Source organism: Otolemur garnettii, unplaced genomic scaffold (assembly GCF_000181295.1).
Source record: "Otolemur garnettii isolate 467f Iridium unplaced genomic scaffold, OtoGar3 scaffold00004, whole genome shotgun sequence".
NCBI classification, from domain to species: Eukaryota; Metazoa; Chordata; class Mammalia; order Primates; family Galagidae; genus Otolemur; species Otolemur garnettii.
Window position 1 is genome coordinate 38,607,109 of NW_003852399.1, and position 13,155 is coordinate 38,620,263.

The window sequence follows — 13,155 nt, forward strand, 5'->3', positions numbered from 1 at the left end:
CCAGGGGCTCAGCTTGAGGCTCTGTCTCAAAAAAAAAAAAAAAAAAAAGATCAAATAAATACAGAAGTAGCTGAGTTGTTTCCCATACTAAACTACACTTTTAAAAAAATAGTTAAGGTTTAAGGGGAGAAATCTTTCTCTAAATTTAGTCATCTATGATACAACTTTTCAGAGGAACACTGTTACTCTGAAATGTTATTAAAAGTTGTGGCTCCATCTTTGGGGCCATTTAAATCTAAAATGGAATAAATTTAGAATAGTAGCTAACCTGTCCCGAGAGTTTACTCTGACCCATCACTGTGTACTTTATGTGAATTATGTAGCCTTTCTGACAGCTGTGAGGTAGTTTCCCTTCCCTTACTTCTGAGTATAATGAAGATAAGATATTTGGTCCAATAGGTAAGGTTAGCTAATTCAGATCTCCTTAGTATACTAAGTAATATTGCAATTGAAACTGATGTGCTAAGTCTTCACAAACCTTAATTTGTGAAGTCTACTTCAAAAAGGTAGATAATAGATTTGGGGGGAGGAGGGGTTAGAATCTATCTGAGAAAATTAATTCAAAAGACAGAGAAAAGGGGTCATGTGTGCATGCGGTGGCTCATGCCTATAATCCTAACACTCTGGGAGGCTTAGAGGGTGGATCGCCTGAGCTCAATGGTTCAAGACCAGCCTAAGCCAGAGTGAGACCTCATCTCTAAAATAGCCAGGTGTTGTGGCAGGTACCTGTAGTCCCAACTACTTGAGCCTGAGAGTTTAAGATTGCTGTGAGCTGTAACGCCATGACTACCAAGGGCTACAAGTAAGACTGTCTCAAAAAAAAAAAAAAAAAAAGAGAAAGAGAAAGATTCATGAATACAAGCATTATTTTGTTGTTGTCTTTTTTTTTTTTTACCTTTGAGACAGAGTCTTGCTCTGTCACTTCAGATAGAATGTAGTTATGGCATCAAAGCTCACTGCCACCTCCAACTCCTGGGCTCAGGCAATCCTCCCCACTGGCTGGTACTACAGGTGCCCACCACCATGCCTAGCTAATATTTCTATTTTTTGTAGAGACAAGTCTCAGTCTTGCTCAGGCTGGTCTTGAACTCCTGACCCGAAGCAATCTTCCTCCCTCAGCCTCTCAGACTGCTAGAATTACAAGCATAATTTTGTCATATTCTTCACGGTTGTTAATTTAACGACAGATGTTACTCCCAAACGAAGGATGACTATATCATGCATCTTGCCCTGACTTTGTATCAGGACAGACTAAACAAAGAGAAAAATGGCAACAGGAGCAAGTACCAACACACCCTCTTCCCATCCCCGGGTGAAGGGCACTTACAGAAGCAGTCTGCTGCTGTGTGGCTGCAGCAGCAAATCTGGCCACATGGTTTATGATTGGAGAAAAATTAGTTGGTCCATAGAGTTTTATCTGAGGAAGACAAGCCCGATAGGCATCTATAATGCCTTGGATTCCTAGACCGAAAAAAGCAGTATAAAAAATTCTCAAGCATAACATGTTTATTCACAATCCTGGCTGATTTAATTACATCTAATCAGCATATAGTGCCTTCAATAGTCAAAAGTTCTATATTCAGGAGTTCCTCTAAGCTATGCATCACAAAGCTTCACAGCTATGCTCTAGTGCAAAAACCTATCAACCCTGCCCTCCCCAGTTGATGGCCTTTATTTTCATTTTAATCAAACTATTCATTAGTCTACAGTAGGATTGTCACGTTTTTGCTTAATTTTGATGCATTTTGGAAATGTGACTAATGGAAAAGAACCACAGGCTCGGCGCCTATAGCTCAACCAGCAAAGGCGCCAGCCACATACACCTAAGGTGGCAGGTTCGAATCCCCAGCCCGGACCCGCCAAACAACAATGACGGCTGCAACCAAAAATAGCCAGGCGTTGTGGTGGGCGCCTGTGGTCCCAGCTACTTGGGAGGTGGAGGCAGGAGACTCGCTTGAGCCCAAGAGTTGGAGGTTGCTGTGAGCTGTAATGCCACGGCACTCTACCCAGGGGGACAGCTTGAGGCTCTGTCTCAAAAAAAAAAAAAAAAGAAAAGAACCACAAAAAAGATGCCGTATCATACAACTGATAAGAGGTAAGCAAAGTTTCTGATAAAATAAAAAAAAATTCACATATAGGGCCAGAGGTTCCATAAAAATGGACCTCCCAGATGGCTATAAACCTAATATTAATTTCAGTTAATTAACTGATGTGAGTGTTCATTCAATGACTTAAAAGTTAAGCATAGTATCACAGGCTGCATTGGTTCTGAATATTCAATTTCAGGTAATTTATTCATTTTGTTGTGGAAGTGCTAGTGTGTCTGTATATGGGAAAATGCCCCCAGGATCTGCTGGAGGTAGGCTGAGAATTAGACAGGGCCATTCACCTAGTTTTGACCCGTGCATGTGAATGAACATGATGTCCCTGCTGAAACAGATGTTTCTAGAACTGTCGTTTTTCTCCAGCTCTCTCCCTATTTCTCTCTGTCATGGGAGTAGCACATCCCAAATGGGGGCTGCTCCTCTTGCCTGAGTCCCAGCAGAGCTACAATCTAGCCATGTGTAAAATGAGCAAGAGATAAAAGGTTGTCCTTATAAGCCACTGAGATTTAGAGACTGTTTATTGTAACAGCACAACCTAACGGAAGTTGACTGGCATTCCTGGTAAAAGCTGTTCCCAGTGAAACTTGTATCCTCCATTTGCACCTATTGAATCTGGCCTTAATGTCAGAGTGTTTAGGATGCAGGCAGCATATTAGAAATCATAAGGGATTTCCCCCTTTTCTTTTGGGGATCATCGCAGATCAGATATCTGTCACAAAAACTTTTAATGTAAACCAAAATAGGTCTCCTGCTTTAAAAATGTCCAATGGGGCAGCGAGCGCCTATAGCTTAGTGGGTAGGGCACCAGCCACATACACGGAGGCTGGCAGGTGCCATACCAGCCTGGGCCAGCTAAAACAATGACAACTGCAACAAAAAGAAAAGATAGCCAGGCATTGTGGTAGGCACCTATAGTCCCAGCTACTTGGGAGGCTGAAGCAAGAGAATCGCTTGAGCCCTAGAAGTTTGAGGTTGCTGTGAGCTGTGACATCACAGCACTCTAACCAGGGTAACAGCTTGAGACTCTGTCTCAAAAAAAATGCCCAATAGGCCAGGTGTGGTGGCTCATGCCTATAATCCTAGCACTCTGGGAGGCCGAGGTGGGTGAATTGCCTGAGCTCACACAGGTTGGGGACCAGCCTGAGCATGAGCAAAACCCTGTCTCTAAAAATAGCTGGGCATTGCGGTGGACACCGTAGTCCCAGCTACTCAGGAGTCTGAGACAAGAGGATTGCTTGAGCTCAAGAGTTTGAGGTTGCTGTGAGCTATGACACCACAGCACTCCACGGAGGGCAACAAAGTGAGACTCTGTCTCAAAAAGAAATAAAAAAAATTGCACAGTAGAACCTCAGGCAGCAAAAGAAACATATACAGTCACGTATTATTTAGCAATGGGGATACATTCTCAGAAATGTGTCAATAGGGAATTTTGTCATTGTGAAACATCAGAGTATAGTCACACAAACGGATTGACCTAGGCTATAAACCTGTAGTTTAAACATACAAACGATACTGTACTGAATGCTATAGGCAATTAACACAATGGCAATGCATGTGCTGAAACATCTCTAAACATAGAAAACAGTAAGGGTACAGGGAAAATATGGTATTATAATCTTATGGGACCACGGTCATATACATGTTCCAACATTGATCAAGACATTGTAATTCGGTGCACAACTGTATTTGATTTAAAGTGTCTCAAGACTCCTAAAATTTAAGACTTCCAATAAACTCCTATAAGTTACTTTGAACTTAGAACCAAGTAGTCTTCTAAACAACCTTTGCGAATATAACTAATTCATATGTAGAGGTGGTTTTACATATTAAAGTAAGTTAGCCAGTAATAATAAAAATAAGGTTAGCATCTGTCAGCAGCAGAACCTGACTGCATAACAAATGCTGAGCCCATTACCACAGCAAAGTTTTCTTCCAATTCTATCATCTTAGCTTGCTTTCCAATCTGAAGGTAAAAACAATGAATTTAATTTATTCACAAATATATTTAATTTATTCACAAATATCAGGCGCCTTTGATCTCTCAACTAAAACTGAATTGCGCCAAAATTCTTTCCTTGCATTTAAGAAACAAGTGAGATGTATATTTTCTAGGCAATCAAGTTCTATGGTTAATTAAGCAAAGAGATTAAACTTCCTTGCTCCCAAATAAGGTTCTATATTTTCTTTTTCTGTACAGTATCTTCTTTGTCTAAAACCACACAGGTTCTTTTTCCAGACTGTAAACCAAAAATAAAAAAGCTGTGCTTGGTAAACAGCCCAAAGATAGGCTTATATAACTAACAGAGAAAATGAACTTTTAAATTGAATTATCACGTATGTCATCCACATTTATTTACAATAAATGAAACCCAAGCCTAATTTCAACAAATTCTAGAAATTATTCCAGTTTCTTTTTCTTTTTTTTGAGATAGAGTCCCACTTTGTCACCCTTGGTAGAGTGCTGAGGCATCACAGCTCACAGCAACCTCAGACTCTTCAGTTTTTCATTTTTCAGTCTCACTCTTGCTCAGGCTGGTCTTGAACTCCTGAGCTCAAATGATCCACCCACCTTGGCCTCCCAGAGCGCTGGGATTACAGGCGTGAGCTACCAAGCACGGCCTCACATTTCTTAAAGAGAATTAATATTCCCAGTTTCAAATGGCTTAGGGACAAAAGAAGTTACAACCAGCCACTGAAACTAATTCAAGGGAACACTGAATCAGCATGGAAGAAGTGTTTTGGAAAAAAGGAGAAAATCTTAATGCACCTAAACCCCCCACCTCCAAAATGTTCATGCTTTTCTAGCCTATGAACATTATTTGGGAAGAAAAGGAAAGAACACCTTTAGAAAGCCACAAATTTTATAATTACAGAAAATTCGTTTCTTGCTTAGAATTTTAAATTATGCCTCTACTGTCACACACAGCCTTCCTCCTCTAGTCTCATATAATTTAGTGAGAGATTTGACATTTTAGGTTGATTAGCCAATACAGTAAAAAGGAGGAAGCACTTGGATACCCAGGTGTAAAGAAAAAAGTCAAATGAAACAAATGTCTGCCTCCTGCTGTGTGCACAGAGAAAAGCTGCTACAGAAGCTCAGTTCTTCCTCCTGTTCATCCTTCCCACCCACTTGCAGAACGCTGAGTGAACAAGTAAGTAGACGCAGGACACTTCTTTCCTAGTGCTGTGACTGCTACTCTGTGAAAACCTTTGAAAGGTCTGTACATTGAATTATTCGTTTTATTAAAGGTTTATTTTCAAATCAACTTATATGGGAACATACTTTTAATATCTGACTCTTCGTACTGACATCTTCCCACGGCTGAGGATTTTTTTGTTTTATTAACCCTCTGAAGGTAGACGAATTTATGCTACAACCTCCACCATCATCATACTGAGGTGCCCTGTCACTCTCATTTCCATCCTAACCACCAACCTACTGCAACTTTTCTACTTTATACAGCAGAAAGTTAAATAGGTAACAAAGCAAAACCTAGAGATGAAATTTAAGTAGTCTTAAAGGATAAGAATGGAATAATTAACAAAGATTACTATGGTTTTGAATTTAAAGTCTTCATGTGTATTTTTTAAACTTACCATTACAATAGGGATTGGATGAGTTAAAATTCATTGGAAATTCATGGGATACCTGCCAAAAAGGAAAGAAAGATTGATGAGGCCTGTGTTGCTTTTCTAGAAAGCAAAGCTTTAAAATGAGATTTCCTCTTACCTGCCACTGAGGAGGAATCTGGGCTCCAAAGCCAAAAGCTGGAAACATCTTATCACTAAAAAGAAATTTTTGAGAAGGTAAAATATTTTTTTCCCCAAAATAAAAAGAGCTTTATCTTTACTGATAATAAAATTAACCTAAAATGATTTCAAAAAAATTAAAATCTTAGAAAAGTATAAAGATAAAACAAACCAGAGGGAATCAATGAGCATTTCCGACAATTTATATTCTAAATATTTTTCTGTGTATTTAAAGAAGAAACATGTTTCTCTATGTATATTATAAAAATTGAATTAATATTCATGTTTTATAACTCACTCTTCTACTTAAATCTTGTGCAGAATTTCACTGCACAAATGTGTCAATAAATTCCTAAAATCACAAGTTTTTTCATTTGTTTACAGCAAACTCATCTGGCAGCAAAATCTGATCTGAATGAAGCAGAGATTATTCACAGCTTTTGTGCCACTTAATATGCATGTTCACATATTTGGCCCCAGAAACACAGTACAAATGCCATATATCATAAAACTCTCAGGTTTCTGTAGCAAAATATATTTGCCACTATTTGACTTCCAGGGTTTAGGGATAGGACTGTGGACCTGAATATACAAAATCCTGGGAATGGCTGCTGAGTATCCCACTGGATAAACGTCAGACAGCCAATGTTCTGGCAATCATAAAACACTGTAATGAACATACTAATTTTTCTATTAGGGATATTATTTTTATATTTATTCTTAGTGGTTCTTTTTGCATGGAAAATAGAACCTTCATCAGAAATAATTTTCCCAGTTTGTTATTCGTCTTTAACTCTGTTTAAAGTACAATCTATTCAGAGTTTTTAATATTAATGAACACATAAAAATTCTTTCGGGGTTTCTGCCTTGTCTTTCTAAAGGCCTTTCTCACTGCAAGATTATAAACAAGTCACATGTTTTCTCCTAGAACTGTCAAGTTTGCTTTTGATGTTAAATTCCTAATTCATTTGGAAAGTGTTTTGGAGTAGGACATGAAGCCAAAACTGCTGCTTTCTACAGATATCCTTTTTCCTTTTCCTGAATAATAGAATACTTGAGCTAGAGACTAAATTTCCTACCTCCTCTGAGCTGCATGTGGTCAGGTGGTTAGGTTCTAGCCAGGGAAATGTGAGTAGAAATGAATTGTCAGTCACTCCCGAATCACGCCCCTAACAGGGAAAGCACATGTGCTCCCGGGGCTTTTTTTCTCTCCCCAGCAGCTGGGGAAGATGCACACCAGAGCAGTGGCCTTGGACCCAAGCACGCAGCCATAAACCGATGTTACAACCGCCTGCTATAAATTGAGAATGGTAGAACTGCTCTATCAGTCCCAACTACTTACCTCTAGACATGCAACATGAAGGAGAAATAAACCTCTATTCTATTGAAGTCACTTTGTAATGGAGTGTCCGTTTCAGCAGTATGGCTCTAAATGCTACTTTATACAGAATAGTACCGTACCTTAACATGCACAGATGTGAGTCAGGATTCAAATGCAATCCTTGCCAGTAGGATTGCTGTTAAAATCCCTCCCCCTAAATCCATTTATGTAAGTATATCTATTTCTGCACTATTACTTATTTCTACTGTTCATGTACTAGTTCTATACTCTTATTTAAGATAACTTTACAGTAAGTTTTAATATCTGCTGGAGCAAATTATCCTTCATTTCTTTTTCTTTTTTTCTGCTTTGCTAGAAAATTGCCTGGGTATTCTGTTTCTTTCTTTCTTTTTTTTTTTTCATTTCTCATTTAAGAGAATTTTAAGAATTATTTTGTCAGGGTTCTACTGCAATTTTGATTAAAGTTGATAAATTCAGGGAGAAAATTTTACATGATCATTATGACATCCGTCTCTCTAGAAATCGTGGTATCTCTTTCCATTTCGGCAAATTTCCTTCTTTGTCCTAGTTTCCTTTACTAAAGATCCTAGACTTTTTATTAAATTCATTTTCATTTTTCATTATGTTATAAATTATAACATTTGTCCACTATAATTATTTGAATTGGTTATTGCTGGCTAGTGAGAAATTGTTATTTTTTTTTTATATTAAGTCTCACTCAGTCACCCTGGACAGAGTGCTGTGCCATTAGAGCTCACAGTAACCTCAAACTCGTGGGCTTAAGCGATCCTCTTGTCTCAGCCTCCTGAGTAGCTGGGGATTACAGGTGACAGCCACAATGCCCTGTTAGTTCTTCTATTTTAGTAGAGACAGAATTTCGTTCTTGCTCAAGCTAGCCTCGAACAACTGAGCTCAGGTGATACACCTGCCTTGGCTTACCAGAGTGCTAGGATTACAGGTGTGAGCCACGTAGACTGGACTCAATCGTTAATTTTTTAATTTTATGTTATATCTGACTACCTTTGTGAACTCACTACTATCTAGTATTTTTTTTTTTCTTGTGACAGAGTCTCATTTTGTCTCTCTCGGTGGAGTGCTGTGGCATAACAGCCGTAGTGTAACAGCTCACAGCAACCTTAAACTCTTGGGCTTAAGCAATTCTCTGGCCTCAGTCTCCCAAGCAGCAGGGACTACAGGGGTGCACCACAATGCCTGGCTATTTTTTTTTTTTTTGGTTGCAGTTGTCATTGTTGTTTAGCTGGCCCACACTGGATTTGAACCTGCCAGCCTTGGTGTATGTGGCTGGCACCCTACCCACTGAGCTATAGGCACTGCCTATCTAGTATTTTTTTCAGTTGATTTGTTTCATGTTGGAATTCATTCCTTGCAGGTTTGTTAGAACTTATGTATGAACTTGTCCTGGCCTGGTGCCTTGATGAGAAGTGGCTCTTTGACTTCCTGTTCCATTCTTTCCATGATTCCTGGTCTATTCAGGTTTTCTGCCTCTTCAGGTAAACTTTGGTAATTTATAACTTTCTAAAATACCATCCATTAGTCCAGATTTTGGGATCAGGGCTGCCAAAAATTTCTCTAAGTTTTTCTAAACTTTTTTTTTTGAGACAGAGTCTCACTTTGTCACCCTCGTAAGAGTGCTGGTGTCATAACTCACAGCAACCTAAAATTCTTGGGCTCAAGCTATCCTCTTGCTTTAGCCTCCCAAGTAGCTGGGACTACAGGTGCCTGCCACAATGCCCAGCTATTTTTAGAGATAATGTCTTGCTTTTGCTCAAGCTGTGTCCAAGTCTTGATATAGGGGACAGTGCACCAAGATTGTGGAAGTGGTCACCAGCTCTTGAGGGAGGCACTGGGAGCGGGACAATCTCCTAGCCCGCATGGAGATGTTTGGCTGCCTGGAGACAAGCCCTCAAGCAGCTGCAGGTGTTAATAAGTTAAGATCGTTGCTGGTCACTCCTTAGCAAGCAGGTGTTATACATGGTACAGCAAGGTGGGAGTCGAGCCCACGGGAAAGAGCACGCAGTGATCAGTAAGTACGTAGCTCTTGTGTGTGGGCCCCCACACCTCTTGTACAATGCTTCAATAAAAAGCAATGGCAGAGGTTGCTCAGGCCTCTCCCTGGAATATGGGAAGCCCCCCTTGTCCAGGCATTTGTGCCTTCCATCTGTGGTCCTAGCTGCTTTTATTTGCAAAGTGACAGGGTGCCACAGTGGGCACTGAAATCCATTTACCTCAGCCTCCCAGAGTACTAGGATTACAGGTATGAGCCACCATGTCTAGCCAGTTTTGCTAAAACTTTTAAAGAATCGTCTCTTGATTTAATTTATCAGTTTGGTAGTTTTCCTTTATTTATTTATTTATTTATTTATTTATTGAGATTAAGTCTCTGTTGCTTCAGGCTAGAGTACCCTAGTGTCCATCATAGCTCACAGCAACCTTAAACACCTAGGCTCAAGGAATCCTTTTGCTTCAGCCTCCCAAGTAGCTGAGACTATGGGTACCTACCACAATACGTAGCTAGTTTTTTTATTTTTAGTAGAGATGGGGTCTCGCTCTTGCTCAGGCTGGTCTTGAACTCTGTGCTCAGGTGATACACCCGCCTTGGCTTCCCAGAGGATTACAGGCATGAGCCACCACAGCCAGTCTGGTACTTTTTCTTTAACTTTCCAAATCATTACTATCAGAGCATGTCTCTGGAGCCCAACAGCCCAGGCTCAACACATCTTTGCCAGTTACCAGCTGAGTTATGTAACTCAAGTTACGTAACATGAGGTGCTTCAGTTTTCTCATGTGTTCAATGTAGATGAAAGTATCCATCTCACAGCAAAGTGTAAGGATTAGATGAAAACTACACAGAAAATACTTTAAATTATCCCTGGTACATAATGGTTAACACATGTATAGAATCCATTATTATTTCTTTATTTTTATTTCCTATTCTTCACTTTTATTTTGTTGAAAAACTAGTTCATTTATGTCTAATTTTTACTGTCTAAAAATAACAGCATGTAAAGCCAGAAATTTTCCCTAATAGGAGCAGTCCTACATGCAGTCCCCTTATTGTCTTTTATTTCTAGATAGTCTATTTTCACACTTTGATTTCCTCTATGATCTAAGAACTACTTGAGGATTTTTTATTTCCATGTAGTAAATTTTCTTTAATTATCCTTTTATAATTAACTTCTAGGTGTAAATCTGAAAAAGAAAACCTACAGATTTTCTACTTTTTATATAACAATTCCATTATAATTGGGTTACTTTGAAATTTTGATTATATTTCCAGCTATTTTTACTTAAAATGCGTTAATACTCTGTTAGTAAATGTCCAAGGTTATTTTTATTTTGGCTTGTAGAACAAAGTATTCTATAACTTTTTCACATATCCAGTGATTTTTGTCTTGCAGTTCACTAGCCTGATATTGAAATTGCCACCTTTGCTTTAGATTTTTTTGTATTTGCCTGAAAATTTCACCTCTTCAAATGCCATGACAAATTAATGAAAAGTTCCATCAATACTTTAATCATCAAAAAAATAGGCAAAAACAAGTGAAAATTTATCCTGCGTTTTAACAGATGCAGAAAAATTCTAACACAGATTTTTTTCCTATTGTTTAATAAATCTCCAAGAGAACTTATTTAAATCTATTCAAAATCTAACCATTGAGAACCCATTTAGAGTATTTTATGCAATTAGATCAAGTTATCCTTCACTTATTCAAAGTAAGTGAATTACTTAATTAAAAAAAATGATTTGATGACTGCCAAGGAAATAAACATGTTAAGAAATAGTAAAAAAAAAAAAAAGAAGAAGAAGAAGAAACAAAGAAGTTTTTACTAACATTTCATCTGGACTTCAATCACATACAGCTTATTCCTAAAGAATTAACCCCAAAGAAACAAGATCAAAGAAGAGTCTTGCTGTCATCAGTCAGCTATTAAATAAGCAAGCTGTTCATAATATAACTAATCACAGAATGAGGTTAGAGATCAAAGGTATACACAAATAGAAAGTAAGGAAAATTCTAAGGAGAAAGCTATTGCCCCCATCACTCTCATCCCACCACCTATGAGGTCTGACAATTAAGTTCTTGAACTTGCCACCACACACTTATGTTGGCAGCACTGTACAAACCACTCGGTAAAGTTTCACAACCTTGGTATATCAGTGGCCCACAGTTGTGTTTGTGTCAACATGTGGTGGTGTCTTGTTTAGTGGCTTTCATTATTGTTGTTCCGAGTTTTTATATGCTGTCTCAAGAATTGTTGGAACTTGAATACATAAATTTCTTATTAAATTTGGCAAGCATGGAAGTAAAATCAGCAACATGCTAGTCCAAGTTTATGGGGATAATGCCATGAAGAAAACAGCAGTATACAAATGGATTAAAAATTTTTCTGAGGGGAAAGTAAGTGTCACTGATGAAGAGAGGGCAGAGTAGCCAATAAGTCATTGAACTGACAAAACTGCAAAATTCATTGAATTGGGCATCAAAATTATCAACTGACTGTGAGAAACATAGCAGACCAACTAAACATTAATAGAGAAACAGGAAAATCTTAACTGAAATCGTGGCCAACCCATGGCTCTTGCATCACAATAATGCACCAGCTCACATGGCACTGTCTGTGAAGGGAGTTTTTAGCCAATAAACAAAGAACTGTATTGGAAAACCCTTCCTTCTCATCTGATCTGGCCCCAATGACTTTTTCTTTACCTGAAGATAAAAAAAATATTGAAGGGAAGATATTTTGATAACATTTAGGACATCAAAGGTAAGACAATGTCAGCTTTGATGACCATATCAGAGAAAGCTTCAAAACTGCTTTGAAGGGTGGACCAGCTGCTGGCTTAGCCAAGGGGAGCACTTCAAAGGTGACCAGAGTAATAGTCAACAAAGAGGCAGGTGGCACTTTTTTTAGGATGAATTCCCACACTTAATTGTCAGACCTCACATATGAGAGTTCTAGCCGTATAATGAAATAGAAACTGCCCTTTCTGGGGAGTTGTGAAAATAAGCATTTTAGTTTTTCTAAAGTCATACTCACAAATCATAATCTTGAATGACCAGTCCCACTGACCAGATAGCAGTCAAATACTCATTTACACCATTGGGGCTGATGAAATGAAGGGAGTCTGGAGACTTTGGGTTACCGTTGGAGCCAGTGAAGTCCACTCCCACCTGTCAAATAATAATTTTACCCCTTAGTAAAGAGAAGGCAGGGACACCTGTTCTTGATCTCTACGAAAACTTGAGGAAAGGTGATACAAATATCCATTCCTGGAGCCTGCTCCTGCCCTCTCCTAATAGATGCCTACTATGCCCGTACACCAGGGGTCCTCAAACTTTATAAACAGGGGGCCAGTTCACTGTTTTAAACTTTTAAACAGGGGGCCAGTTCACTGTTCTACTCAACAAAACTCATACCCTCTTGGAGGGCTGGACCGCGGGCCCCGGGATGAGTCAGCTGCTAAGCAGGACAGGCAGCAGAGGCAAAAACACCTGGTGGGCCGGATAAATGTCCTAGACAGGCTGCATGTGGCCCATGGGCTGTAGTTTGAGGACACCTGCCATAGACAAGTACACAATCAAGACCTCAACATGAAACCACCTGCTGTTCCTATTTTTCTACACATCTTAAATCATGAGTTACCATACCCATCCCTTAGACTTAGGGATTTCTTCTTGTAAGTTTGTTTGATTGATGCTTTTTTTTTTTTTTTAAATGGAGACAGGGTCATACTTTGTCACCCTTAGTAGAGTCTCCTGGCATCATAGCTCACAGCAACCTCAACCTCTTGGGCTCAAAAGATTCCCTTGTCTTGCAGCCTCCTGAGTAGCTGGGACTATAGGTGCCTGCCACAACACCTGGCTACTTTTGTTGTTGTTGTTTTGTTTTAGCAGGCCCAGGCCAGGCTCAAACCCACCAGCCCCAATGCACGTG

At 39.1% G+C, this 13,155-nt stretch overlaps 1 protein-coding gene across 2 annotated transcripts in view; it reads right to left on the minus strand.

Moving 5' to 3' along the window:
* The window catches only part of CPNE3 (copine 3), a 49,173-nt gene that overhangs the window by 3,072 nt on the left and 32,946 nt on the right, over nt 1–13,155 (minus strand). Inside the window, exons 11-14 of one of the 2 annotated variants that reach the window (XM_003782501.3) lie at nt 12,259–12,392; nt 5,836–5,890; nt 5,703–5,754; nt 1,328–1,461 (exon numbers count right to left, since the gene is read on the minus strand). In XM_003782501.3, coding sequence (XP_003782549.1) covers nt 1,328–1,461; nt 5,703–5,754; nt 5,836–5,890; nt 12,259–12,392 — 375 coding nt within the window. Of the gene's footprint in view, nt 1–1,327; nt 1,462–5,702; nt 5,891–12,258; nt 12,393–13,155 lie in introns of both variants that reach the window. The other variant, XM_023517582.1, reaches the window with a different exon arrangement.